Below are 12,811 nucleotides of genomic sequence, written 5' to 3' on the forward strand. Positions count from 1 at the left end.
CAGAGGATGGGTTTGTCATTCCACCAGGCTATACAGGTATCCACATGTCCCACTCACTGAGGATTGCCCTTGGCCAGCTTAGAGTCTCTTCGCATCAGCTCGAGATAGAGGCCGGTAGGATGCGACGCATGGAGGATGGACGGCGACCAGGCCGAGAGACCAGGATCTGCCCTTGTTGCACCATGGGAGAGGTGGAGTCAGAGGAGCACTTCATTTGCAGATGCCCGCTATATTATGAGCTCAGAGGTAGATTCCACTGTCTCTTCACGGATGGCTTTGGACCTCTCTCACGAGTGATGGACTACGAGGATCAGCATTGCCTAGCTCTTTATGTCAGGAAGGCCACTATGCTTCGACGAGACTACCTCAGAGACCATCAGCACAAACCGGAGCGTGATAGAGCCCAGCCTAATAGAGCTCAGGCACACGAGCTCAGGCACACGCTATACCAGGCGAGCAAAGTGTTCGTTGCGTCATCATTCCATGGAGAGCACGTGCATAAGGAAGACTTAACTTGTGGCCGTATAAAGAGCTCATTTGTCTACTTAGTCACTAACGAGCCTAAGGAAGACTTTGAATTGTGAAGGAACACTTACTTGTGTCCGTATAAAGAAAGAAGGACATATGCCTGAATCTAGCACTCAATTGCTTTCTCTTCTCTCTTTCAAATGTGCTTTCTGTAGATGCACATTCGAATTGTAGTCTCTCTTGATCATCAGCTTCTGCATTTTGATTGCAGATCTGAGCAGGGAATTCAAATGTGCTTTCTGTATAGATGCACATTTGAATCGCTGTCTCTCTTGATCATCAGCTTCTGCATTTTGACTGCAGATCCGAGCAGGGAATCTCTCGCCAGCTACCGATTTGGAAGAAGATGGCATTCGAGATCGAAACCCACAGCCGCAGGAAAGATCCCACACAGTGTCGATGCTTCCGAAGTTCCTTCGACCAACAAGACGAAGAGAATGAAAAACTTGGGGAGGCTGCCCTCACAGATATCCCTCCGTGGACAGCTCAAGTCACAGTCCGTGGCATCGTAGTCAGTGCAATTTTGGGCTCTCTTTTCTGCATCATCATTCATAAGCTCAGCTTGACGACTGGAATTATCCCCTCTCTCAATGTATCGGCAGGTCTGCTTAGCTTTTTCTGCATCAAATCTTGGATGAGCTTGCTTACCAGGATGGGCATTGCACATAAGCCCTTCACCAGACAAGAAAACACAGTGATCCAGACTTGCATAGTCGCCTGTTATGGAGTCGCTTTTAGTGGTACGGATTGCATTTGCCACTCCCAGATTACCAGATACCTTGCATTGTTAAATAAGTGATACCCCGTGCTTCCTCCAAATTTAATCGAGATCGCACTTGCGGAAGATGATTCCTTAAAGGGCTCTTGACTTTTAGTAGCGTAGCTGTTAACATTCAGCTTCATGACACTTGCCTTAACTTTTTAGGTGGGTTCAGTACGTACCTCATCGCTATGGACCAGAGAACTTATGATATCGTTAATACGAGTGGTCAAGGCCATGCAGACAGCTCTACAGAGGTGAAAAACCCAGGGTTGGACTGGATAATTGGCTATGTACTTGCAGTCAGTTTTCTTGGTCTCATGGCGGTGCTTCCTCTTCGTAAGGTACACGCTTTTAAATATGCGTTGGCTGGCAACCTATATCCGCTATTTATCTTAATTAGAGCATTGTGGCTGCTGGGCAGATTTTGATTGTTGATTACAAACTCACTTACCCCAGTGGTACGGCGACTGCAGTGCTCATCAACAGTTTTCATACAGACCGTGGAGTCAAACGAGCACAGTAAGAGCCTTAACTCCGGTAGCCTAATTAACAACCATAGCCAACAAAACTGCTCGATGTCTGATTATTGCACTTTTCTAGATTATCCATTGATTTCCACGCTAGATTCGATTCGAAAATTGATTAGCTTCTCAAAAAAACTGTCTTTTCCTTGAAACCAAACAGGTATGGAATAAATTTCAAGTAAAGAATTTCACAAGCTTCTATAGAAAATATTCTTACATCGTCCGTGTTGCACGTCTTAAAAAAGTTTCCCCATGGGTTCACATCGAGGGAACTTGTTAACAAGTTATTTCAAAGTTTAATTTGAAGTTATAACTTTTATCCTTTAGCGTATCTGGGAATTACATCTCCTATTGGACCTTTTTGTCTCTTTCGGTTTCAGCGATGTTGAGAGGCGTTGTCACATCATGGAGGAGTTTGAGATGACTAACTTAGGCATACTTCACTACTTTCTTGGGATTGAGGTGAAGCAAGGAAAGAGCTGTATCTTTATTTCACAAGAGAGTTATTGCAGGGAGCTACTCAAACGCTTTTGGATGGAAAATTGCAAAGCAGCAGTGACTCCCATGGAAATTGGTCTGAAGCTGAGTGTGTGTGATCCATCTCAGCCGGTTGATTCATCATTGTATCGACGCATGGTGGGGAGAGGGAGACAATGTTAGACGCCAATGTTGCTGATGAATGCTTGAGGCAGCCCCTCTTTAGTTTTGATACTGCATCCTTGCATCCTATAAATCCTTGTTATGTAACTTCTGTGATGTAATACTTCTTGTTATGTAACTTCTGTGATGTAATACTTCTAGGAAACAGCAGATGGAATAGCAGCCAAAGCCTGAAGAACAGACTGGTCATTGAGGTCACCGCAGCAACAGCAGATCAAATAGCAGCCAAAGCCTGAAGAACAGACTGGTCATTGAGGTCACTGGCTGCATGCCGATATATGTGTGTGTGTGCGCGTGTGCAAGAAATGAGGCACTACGACCTAGTAAAAGTAGTAATGGGGATTAATTATTGTCCCTAAATGGTTAGTGGCCTCAAGTGTTACTACCATAGTTTAAAAATTTCTTGTGAGCATGGCCCAGCATATACCTAGAGGTAGGATCCAAGAAAGCTGCCATTTCTATGCTCTAGATGAAAAACCGACTTTGCATTGAAGTCAAAGGTGAACATAAGCTACGAATAGACGCAGAAAGAGTAGTAAACGCTGCAGGGGATTGCATGCAATATGCCATCTCAGGAAAAAATCCTGAAAAACAGCAAACTTAATGGGGGCATGATCTTTCGAGGAGATCGAATGACTTGCAGCTTCTCCTCGGTTACATGTCTTCGAAATATCCTTTGTGATGAAGGTCATCCACATATAGAATCAATACCAGCCGCAAATCCCCCTCTGTGTCGAGATAAAGATTTGCTTTTGATGGACTCCGCTGAAGCCTGATCTTCTGAAAGAAGACATCTATCCACTGGTACCAAGCTCTGGGGGCCTGTTTCAGTCCATATAAGGCCGCCTTCAGTTTGCAGACTTTCGATGGGGATCTTGGAATCTGAAATCCTGGTGTTTGTGCCACATATACCTCCTCCTCCAAGGTTCCATTCAAAAATGCAGACTTGACGTCCATCTGAAAAATAGGCCAACTGTGATGAGCAGCCAAGGCAATGTCTGTCTGAATGGTGACCATCCTCGCTGTGGGGGCAAAGGTCTCGTCGAAGTCAAGTCCTTCTGAGTGTGCATAGCCTTTCACCACCAATCTCACTTTGTACTTGTCCAAGCTCCCATCTGACTTGAACTTAAGCTTGTATACCCATTTAGTCCCAATGACCTTCTGCTTGGTTGGTTTGGGCACTAAATCCTAGGTGTCATTTTTCAAAATGGCATCCATCTCTGCCTACATGGCTTCCTGCCATTCTGGAATATCCTTCACTTCCTGGAAGGAACGGGGCTCCTCAAGCTGAGCCATCATAGCGTAGTTCACGGAGGGAGTCTTCATGTTGCGTTGAGACCGCCGCACTCTGGAATTGCTCTCGAGAATGTCCGTGACCCATGAGTCTGCTAAAGTCTTCAAATACCACTGAGGTAGCTTCTTCTCTATTGGAGGTACCTTTGCTGGAGTCGCCTTGGGAGCTGGTTCTGGAACAGCATGCTCCTCCTCGGGGTCTTTAGTCGTCTCCACCTCTTGGATGGTGACCTTGGGTGGGGTAATGATGGAAGTCCAGGAACCTCTTCTGCAGGCTGTGGCTGTGACTCCTCAAAGATCATGTACCTGTTGATAAGGATCTTCTTCTTTTCTTGGTCAAAAAGACGATAGGCCTTGGATTCTTCACTGTATCCCACAAAGGTACATTTTCGGCTATGGGAATCAAGCTTTGTCCACTCATCTTTATGCACATGAACAAATGCATTAGAACCGAAAATCTGTAAATGAGATATTGTTGCCTTCTTACCATAGTAAGCTTCATATGGAGTCTTGTCATCAATAGCCTTGGTCTTGGTTCTGTTGAGGATGTGAATGGCAGTGTTCACGACTTCACCCCAGTAAGCTTTCGAGAGATTCCTCCCTCGCAACATGGTCAAACTTGTCTCTGTGACGGTCCTGTGCTTCCTCTCAACAACTCCGTTTTGCTGATATGTGAGCTGTAGTGAGTTGTCTCTTGATCCCGTTCTTCTTGCAAAATCCATTGAACTTGGTAGAAGTGACTCTTCCCCTCTGTCTGTGCGGAAGGCTTTGATTACCTCCCTACTCTCCTTCTCTACCTGGGCCTTCTAGTCTTTGAATTTCTCATAAGCTTGAGACTTCTTGGCCAAGTAGAATACCCACGTCATGCGATTGAAATCATCCACAAATAAAAGAGAATACTGCGAACCTGCAAATGAATTTGTTGACATTGAACCGCAGATGTCGGAATGAACCAACTCGAGCGGCTTCTTGGTCCCTGATGAGGCATCCTGTGGGAACTTGTCCCTGTGTTGCTTGCCCTCCAAGCAAGCCCTGTAAACACGATCATTGCCTGTAATCAGTGGAAGTCCATTCACCATCTTTGACTTTTGCATCTCGGCAAGAGTGCCATAATTGACGTGACTGAACCGCTCATGCCATAATTTGGATCTATGCATCAACAGAGCGTTGAGCCGATATAGCCCATGCTCCTTGACTCCTTGAGCCACCACCTTTCCATTTGTCGTGGATGTTGCCGTTATCAAATAAGACCGACATATTGTGCTTGTCCATCTAACTGACTAACAAAAGGTTCTTGCACAAATTTGGTACATGCGGTACATTGGAAATCAGCTCCTCGTTTCCTACAGTCGTGATGAATGGAATACTACCAACACCCTTCACAGGGCATGTCCGGTCAATGACCTTGGAATCGGGATGCGTATCTTCCATGGATTTGAACCACTCCTTGTTGGACATGCGTTTTGAAGCTCCACTATCCACGTACCAGCCTTCCTTTCCTTCATTGACTGCATAGGTAGAGCATTACTCAGTGATGATGAAGAGAGCGTCGGTCGTGATGTTTGCTGATTCAGTCTTTGGCTCCTCCTTGGATTTGGACTCTTTCTTTCGCTTGAGGTTCGCCTTCTTCTTGCGGCACTCCTTAGCAAAATGACCAAGCTTTTCACAGTAGAAGCACTTCATCTGCCTCTTTTTCTCTGCATCCTCGGTCTTGTTGTTGTTCTTGGAGTCTTTGAACTTACCCTTGTCGGGCTTGTCCCTTGCCATGAGAGCCTTCTCGTCTGATTGAGTAAATAGCTTTTCCCGAGCCTCTTCTTGCAATAGTAAAGGGCCAAGCTCCTCGAAGGTGAGAGGCTTGGTTATCTGTCCTGCAGTGATTGTAGTCACGAAACTCTTGAAACTGCGAGGTAGCTTGTGTAAAGTCAGCGATTCTAGATGACTTGAGTCTACCTTCTGACCAACTGCAACGAGCTGGTCCCTTACCACCTTGACTTTTGTTAGATGGTCATGAACATTGTCCCCCTCATTCATATCCAGATTGTATAGTTGATGTTGTAGAAGCAAGATACGAGATGTGTTGTCTGTTTCATACAAATCCTTTAGAATAGCCCACGCCTCTACAGACGTCTCGGCCATCTGAATGTGCGGAAGAATAGAGTCCGCCGTTGTATGATTAATGCTAGGGAGTGGGCATCTCTATCTTCCCAACTTTCAAGCTCCTCTCCATCTACTGGAATGAGAATCTTCCCCTTGTTGTCCAACAGATCTTCTGGCTTTGCCTCCACCCCCGTTGAAAACTTCCACAACTTTTGAGCCACTAAATGACTCCGTATTTTCACCTTCCAGATTGGGTAGTTCGACCCATCTAGTTTCCCTGACTCTCCAAAGTTCGAGGGGGAAGCGTGAGAGGGGTATATATGCAGGTTTGGAGGAGAGGCTAGCCCCAAACGGTCAAAAACGGGCAGATCCGCAAACTCTAATCAGCCAAAACCCTAAAACACAGTCGACCGTATGGAACGTACGAATCGTTCTGTACGTCGAATGTAGGCAACCCTCACCACAAATGTCTGAATAGACCGATTGGAGGACACCACTACAGAGCTTTTCGAAAATGACTTGCAATTTTTTGTTCATGATTGATATCCAGAGATTTATCTCTGGCAGTGCTCCTTTTGAGTGATCTTACTTAGCTTTAATTTCTTTTGACCCAAGCACTCATAGATACGTGAATCCTAGATAGACAAGCAAGAGGAGGAAGTTTTGGTTCCTTAGTTCATCTCAGCTTTGTGGATAATGAAAATGCAATAAAGCAATAATCTCTCTCTCTCTCTCTCTCTCTCTCTCTCTCTCTCTCTCTTTGGCCCAATCTTCAGGATGCGCCCGGCCATGCAGGCCAGGATAAGCCGAGGCTATGCCGCTCTTGCCAGACTGGAGCGACAGTGCTACCACTCTCACTTTTAGGACCCGCAGACCAAGTCTCTTCTTTTTGATTCCTTGGTCCGCCCAACAGGCATGTACGGCAGCCCATGGTGGGGGGCCGACCTTTCATACACAGAGTGGGCACGCGTCGAGCGCCTACAGATATTGGTGTTTGCTCGGATGATCCGCAGCAAACCATCGGTACCTCATCAGATCATCTTTGCAGAATTCGGCGCCTCACCGGTACAGCTTGATGCGGCCTTCCAGGCTATCACTTATCTACACAGGGTCAAGGACTTCAGCTCCTCTTCCGACGGTCGCCTCCGCCTACCCTGGCTAGCCTTATCCACTGATGGGGACCAGTGATGTTGGTATAGATGCCTTTCCAGCTGGTTCACCCGACCACTGACCTCCTAGGTCAAGCAGATCATTCGAGAGGACCTGCTCCAGCTTCACACCTGGAGGACTTGGTTTCTTCACCCCGAGCTTCCTGTGAAGCTCGATTGCTATCGCCAACACTGCCTCCAAATCTCAGAGGAGGGTTTCATCACGCCTCCGAGTTATACACAGATTCATCTACCGCATGCGCTCCGGATTTCACTTGGCTAGTTTAGGGTTTCGTCACACCGATTACGGATCGAGAGCGGATGCGCAGAGGGTATCCCACGAGAGGGCCGCATCTGCCCACTTTGCGACCTGCAGGAGATTGAGTCGGAGGAGCACTTTGCTTTCAGATGCCCTATCTATTATGCCGTCCAAGGCCGGTACCACTGCCTATTCCGCGACGGATTCGGCCCCCTCACACGCATGTTGCAGTTCTCGGACCAGCGGTGCCTAGCCGCTTTCTTACATGAGATGACCCGCCACCGAGATGCATCTCTCTGGGCACGACAGCATGCGCAGCCCACATAGCGTGAGGACACTCAGCGACCCATCATTGATTTCTTCGAGTCATAGGATACCTCTCCTCAGTCTAGCCGACGACGCGGACGTGAGCGAGAGCTAGAGCTAGAGCCACGACAGCTGCGCCAACGGATAGACTCACACATCCGGGTCCATGACATCCCTTCTATGCTCTCAGCCTGCCCTACCGGGGTCACCGTCGCTCTCGTTCTTCACCATAGGGCCACCCGTCGCCCCCGACGACCGAGCTCGACTAGGCAGCGTGACGTCAGAGGCCAATCATCCATCGCAGGGTTTTTTTCGACCTCCCATTTGACGGCCCCTCTATGATTGGCCTTTGACGATCACCACTGGCATATATATATATTTTTGTATCTCCCCCCTTCTGATCCATTTTTTGTGCCATTTTTTGTATCATCTGGAGATAGATACACATTTTTTGTACCAGGACTAGACACACCGTCCTTCATAACTTTTTTCGAAGAAACGGTTGGCCGGCCTGTTTTGAGACCGCCACCGTTATGCTCATTGTACTAGTTATCTTTAGTCTCATAGACCTTCACGGTCTCCCAAAGACTTTAATAAAATTTATTTCTTTCTTTCTCTCTCTTGTGTGTTCCTGGCCCTGAACCAGCTGTGGTCCCTTACCCACTCTGGGTTGGGTGTACTTCCATGGCCCAAGAAGGTTAGAGGCTGAGGTATGGAGGCCGGATTAGCTCCAACACCCCCATTATCTCTGCTGCTTGTCATTTTGCACCACCATTATATCTCACCTAAAAATACAGCAGTGGCCCCTCACTGTTTTGCTAGCCTAATTTAGTAACACGCAACAAGTCTATGCCTTTCGTGCTTAGGTGACATAGTCAGTCGAATCACTCAACCAAAACAGCTCTCGAATCACAGAGCTGAGAGGCAGAGTTAGGGATCAGACAAATACCATCTGAAGTGCATTGGCTGTCGAGGGCTGGAATTGACTGGTGCTGAAATTTCGAATGAGAGCAGAAGCAGCTACAAGAAGGAAAGCAAATTTCATATAACAACTGGCTTGATCTGAAGCGCATTGGTAGCATAGGGCTGGACAATGCTCAAATTTCCAGTCTGAGTTGGGCGGCTGTTTCAACAGATGCCCCGAGTTTACATGTGCTTAATTTGACAGCCATTCTCTGAGTTTACAGCTACATATTCTGTTCCATGTTTCCAGGTTTAGCAAACACCTAAAGGTATTTGAGTTTAGCAAACACTGGCTGCTCTTTCAAGTCTATAAAAGGTATATCGTCAGTTCACTTTAGAGTTTACTCCAACCAGGAAGACATCGATTCCCAAAGTGAGTTTTCTTTTGCTTGTGATCAGAATCATAAATGGCAATGAGGACACCAAAGGGAGGCCTCCAAAACAGCACGCTGCATATTGTGTTTCCATATTTCTAGGTTTGCCAAACACCTAAAGGTTTATAAGTTTAGCAAACATTGGCTGCTCTTTCAAGTCTAGCTGCAGCATATTCTCAGTTCCTTTAGAATTTACTCCAACCTGAAAGACATCAATGCCCTGCTAATTTCAGCAGGGTCCCAAAGTGTAAGTTTTCTTTTGCTTTGATCACCATCATAAATAGCAACAAGAGGGCCAAAGGGAGGCTTCCAAAACAGCACCAGGGCTGCAAATGAGGAGCTGAAAGCCCCAATGGACTGATGTGGTTTCTCGCATCCCATGGGTAGATCATTTTCTTCTCCTACAATAGCAGGTTTAACAACAGCAGAAGGAAAATCTACAGCTCAAGGAAAAGGTTTAAAATTTTGAAAAGTGCATTGAAGATGTGGTCATAGGCAAGAAAAGAGAGTGGCCAGAGGCATTTTTGGAAACACTGTAAGAGCCAGTGGATGGTGTAGTTTCATTGAAAATAGGAATCCCAGTACAGAGACAGTTTTGGAAACATTTTAAAAGCCGGTGGACCGTCTTGAAGTATAGGAAAGCTGAGTATACAGTTCAACAAAAGGTGGATTTAAAACATTAAAAAGGAGCATTGAAACAGAGCTCAAGGAGAAAAGCAGCAATCAAATCTTGATTTGGACATTAGGGTGGGGGGAAGAAACATTGGCAGCCATAGAAGAGCATCCGAGTCTCCAGACTATCATACGGAATATGCAAGCCTTAAGCTACATCAAAAATAAGGTTCCGAAACGTGTATCACATTCAAGATGAGGGGATAGGTTTTAAATACTCACACTTTCCAAGGCAACTAAAGTGCACGTAGCTATGGAGAACTGAGGGCCTCTGCCCTGGCACAGTTTGGAAAAACAAATCTGAGAGGGCGATGAGAAATGGCTAGTACATAAGCTGTGCATAAGAGACTTAACAGAATGGCAAGAAAACTTAACAGCTTCTCTTCTTCTTCTCTTTCTGGAAAATGCCATTGGCGTTTGTAATGCTGCTTTTGGTCCCACAGGTCGTGTTTGGCCTCTAGTGGACATTAAAATGATGATGATGGTGGTGATGATCATCCTCTCTCTCTCTCTCTCACACACACACACACACACACGCACACATGCACACAGGGGAGCAATTTCTATTCTTGGGGTCTCTATTGACTGCATTGATATTTTTTGTACAGGAAACAAATAAAATGCCTTGGAAAGTACTTCTTAGGTAGCTTCTTCTTCAGTCTTTTCAAGTGGAATTTCAGTGGACCTGAGGATGCCTGTGGATTTGATCATTTTCCAAGTCTCGGATTCCAAGCTTATGATAACAAGTAACGGTTATTTTCTCACTGGCTTGATATTCATTTTGTACTCATAGATGTGCCATTCATGTTTCAGAAATTCCTGTCTTTTTTCCTAGAACTTTCTTTTCCATGAGCATCTGGTCAAGGTTTCTTATAAAATTGTGAGAGAAACAATAGACAACGTTTTTTAAAGCTATATTACTTAAATTGAGCTCTGGAGTAGCCCTTATTCAATGTTTCCATGTCTTATCAAGCTTCAATAGTGCATCCTTGATGTAGGTTCTATTTTGACTTCAATATGACATACGTGGGAGCAGGCATGATCTGTCCTCATCTTGTCAACTTCTCTTTGCTCCTAGGTGGCTTTTTGTCTTGGGCTTTTATATGGCCCCTTATAAACAGCTATGCAGGTGTTTGGTATCCTGTTGATGCAACAGGTTCAAACCTACAAGGTCTATACGGCTATAAGGTAGGGATTTTTTATCCTTTAAATTTCCCCATATTTTCTTTAAATCAGGTAATATTTTGGGGAAATTTTGGTGCTCTCCTAACGGTTTCTCACTGGGTGTTTCATTTTTGAACAACTATGTCAGGTCTTTATTTCCATTGCTCTTATCATGGGAGATGGTCTCTACAACTTTGTAAAGATCACATGCATTACAGTTGCATCGTTGCTTCAACAGAGGAGCGGCTACCAACCTACGAGTAGTAAGGATGATGGTAAATGTGCTTTGCACTTGTCCAAGAGAGCTAGTTCTTAGGGACTACTCCCAGCAACTTTATTTTGCATGGTTATTGTTCACCATATTCTGAAATGTGCCTAGCTAATTAAACTTCTCATTTACTGGGTAGGAAAACAAGAGCTGTCACCTGATGAACAAAAGAGGGACGACATTTTTATGAAGGATAGAATACCTTTCAAGGTAGCTGCATTCACCTATTTTGGGCTGGCTTCGATATCTGTTGGAGTGATTCCGAAAATATTTCATCAGATGCGATGGTATTATGTTGTCCTGAGCTACTGTGTAGCCCCCATCCTTGCCTTCTGTAATGCCTATGGCTGTGGCATGACTGATTGGAGCCTTATATCGAGTTATGGAAAGCTCTGGCTCTTCATATTATCATCTTGGGCAGGAAGCAATGGTGGAGTCATAGTTGGCCTTGTGTCATGTGGAGTCATGATGGTTATTGTATCCTCTGCAGCTGACTTAATGCAAGATTTTAAGACGGGCTACCTCACACTGTCTTCACCCAAGTCAATGTTTGCAAGCCAGGTTTTAGGCACATTTATTGGTTGTATAATTGCACCATTGACCTTTTGGATCTTTTGGAAGGCTTTTCCAGTTGGCCAGAAAGATGGACAATATCCAGCTCCTTATGCTGTGATTTTCCGAGAAATGGCCCTGCTTGGAGTGCAGGGATTTTCCTCCTTACCCAAGCACTGCCTTTTCATTTCAATTCTTTTCCTTGTATTTGCTATAATCACCAATGTGATTAAAGATAGGGTACCTACAAATATCTCAAAATTTATTCCGATACCAATGGCAATGGCTTTACCTTTTTACATTGGACCCTACTTTGCCATAGATATGTGTATCGGCAGCATTGCAGTGTTGGGCTGGCAAAAACTAAACAAGGAAAAGGCAGACGTATACATTCCAGCTGTAGCCTCTGGCTTAATGTGTGGTGATGGTGTTTGGACGATTGTATCAGCCATTCTGGCTTTAGCAAAAGTGCAAGCTCCAATATGCATGTACTTTGTAGCCAGCAAGGCTTATGCCACTCTGGACTTACCGAGCTATTAACCGAGAATGAAGTATTGTTCTGTTTCTTGGAATTGTCCTACTTTGAGTGCATAATAAAGAAAGGTGCTTGTATATAAATTCTGTTAATGTCATTTCCAATATTGGAGTACTCGTGACTTAACTTATTACTTGCCTCTCTGCTATCTACATGATTATATTGAAATTTCCCTTTAAAGAGACTACAAAATAAGTTGATCCTATTGAAGATAAGTATAGTAAACTAAAGCCAAGGGATTATCTCAAGTGAAGGTAAATTCTAGATACATCTTAGCTTTATTAAATATGGACTAAGCCATTTCACTTTGAAGTCAAGACAAATGATTATATTATTAAGTTAAGACATGCAATTGACTAAGAATGTGTGTGTGTGTGTGTGTGTGCATGCATGCATGCATGCACCCACACACACACTTCACTTAATATTTCAAAAAAATATTTTTTGGCCCATCCCGTTTTGTGCTCCATTATTCACTAATGTGATTATAGATTCCATTTCAAAACTTGCAAGGGTGCGCTATTGGATTCCCTAAACAGAAGTTGTAATTTAGTGATGTTGACTAGACTAAAAGGTCAGCATGAATAGAGAAGAGCCCATGCAAAATTTTTATACAAAAATTTGTCATCAAAATTTGGCCTCTAGTATCTTTAGATATGGTTTGTGATAGTGGAAAGGCCACAACTATGCAAGATGTACCATAGA

The 12,811-nt window shown here is 44.7% G+C and overlaps 1 protein-coding gene across 2 annotated transcripts; it reads left to right on the forward strand.

The window, feature by feature from the left end:
- The first annotated feature begins 574 nt into the window (after positions 1 to 574).
- LOC147880449 (putative metal-nicotianamine transporter YSL6) lies at positions 575 to 12,137 on the forward strand. Of its 2 annotated transcripts, none has more exons than XM_087370479.1 (7): positions 575 to 1,268; positions 1,454 to 1,632; positions 1,713 to 1,810; positions 10,196 to 10,333; positions 10,586 to 10,775; positions 10,900 to 11,026; positions 11,159 to 12,137. In XM_087370479.1, exons 1-7 carry the CDS (start codon positions 875 to 877, stop codon positions 12,109 to 12,111), a joined length of 2,079 nt encoding a protein of 692 aa, XP_087226605.1. In that variant the 5' UTR covers positions 575 to 874; the 3' UTR covers positions 12,112 to 12,137. The 2 variants fall into 2 exon arrangements, with proteins under 2 accessions (XP_087226605.1, XP_087226606.1); XM_087370480.1 differs by having other exon boundaries at positions 11,510 to 12,137.
- The last annotated feature ends 674 nt before the right edge of the window (positions 12,138 to 12,811 follow it).

The sequence above is a fragment of the Dipteris shenzhenensis genome, chromosome 32 (genome assembly GCF_047967505.1).
Source record: "Dipteris shenzhenensis isolate YYH24624 ecotype China chromosome 32, Dip_SZ_1.0, whole genome shotgun sequence".
NCBI lineage: Eukaryota > Viridiplantae > Streptophyta > Polypodiopsida > Gleicheniales > Dipteridaceae > Dipteris > Dipteris shenzhenensis.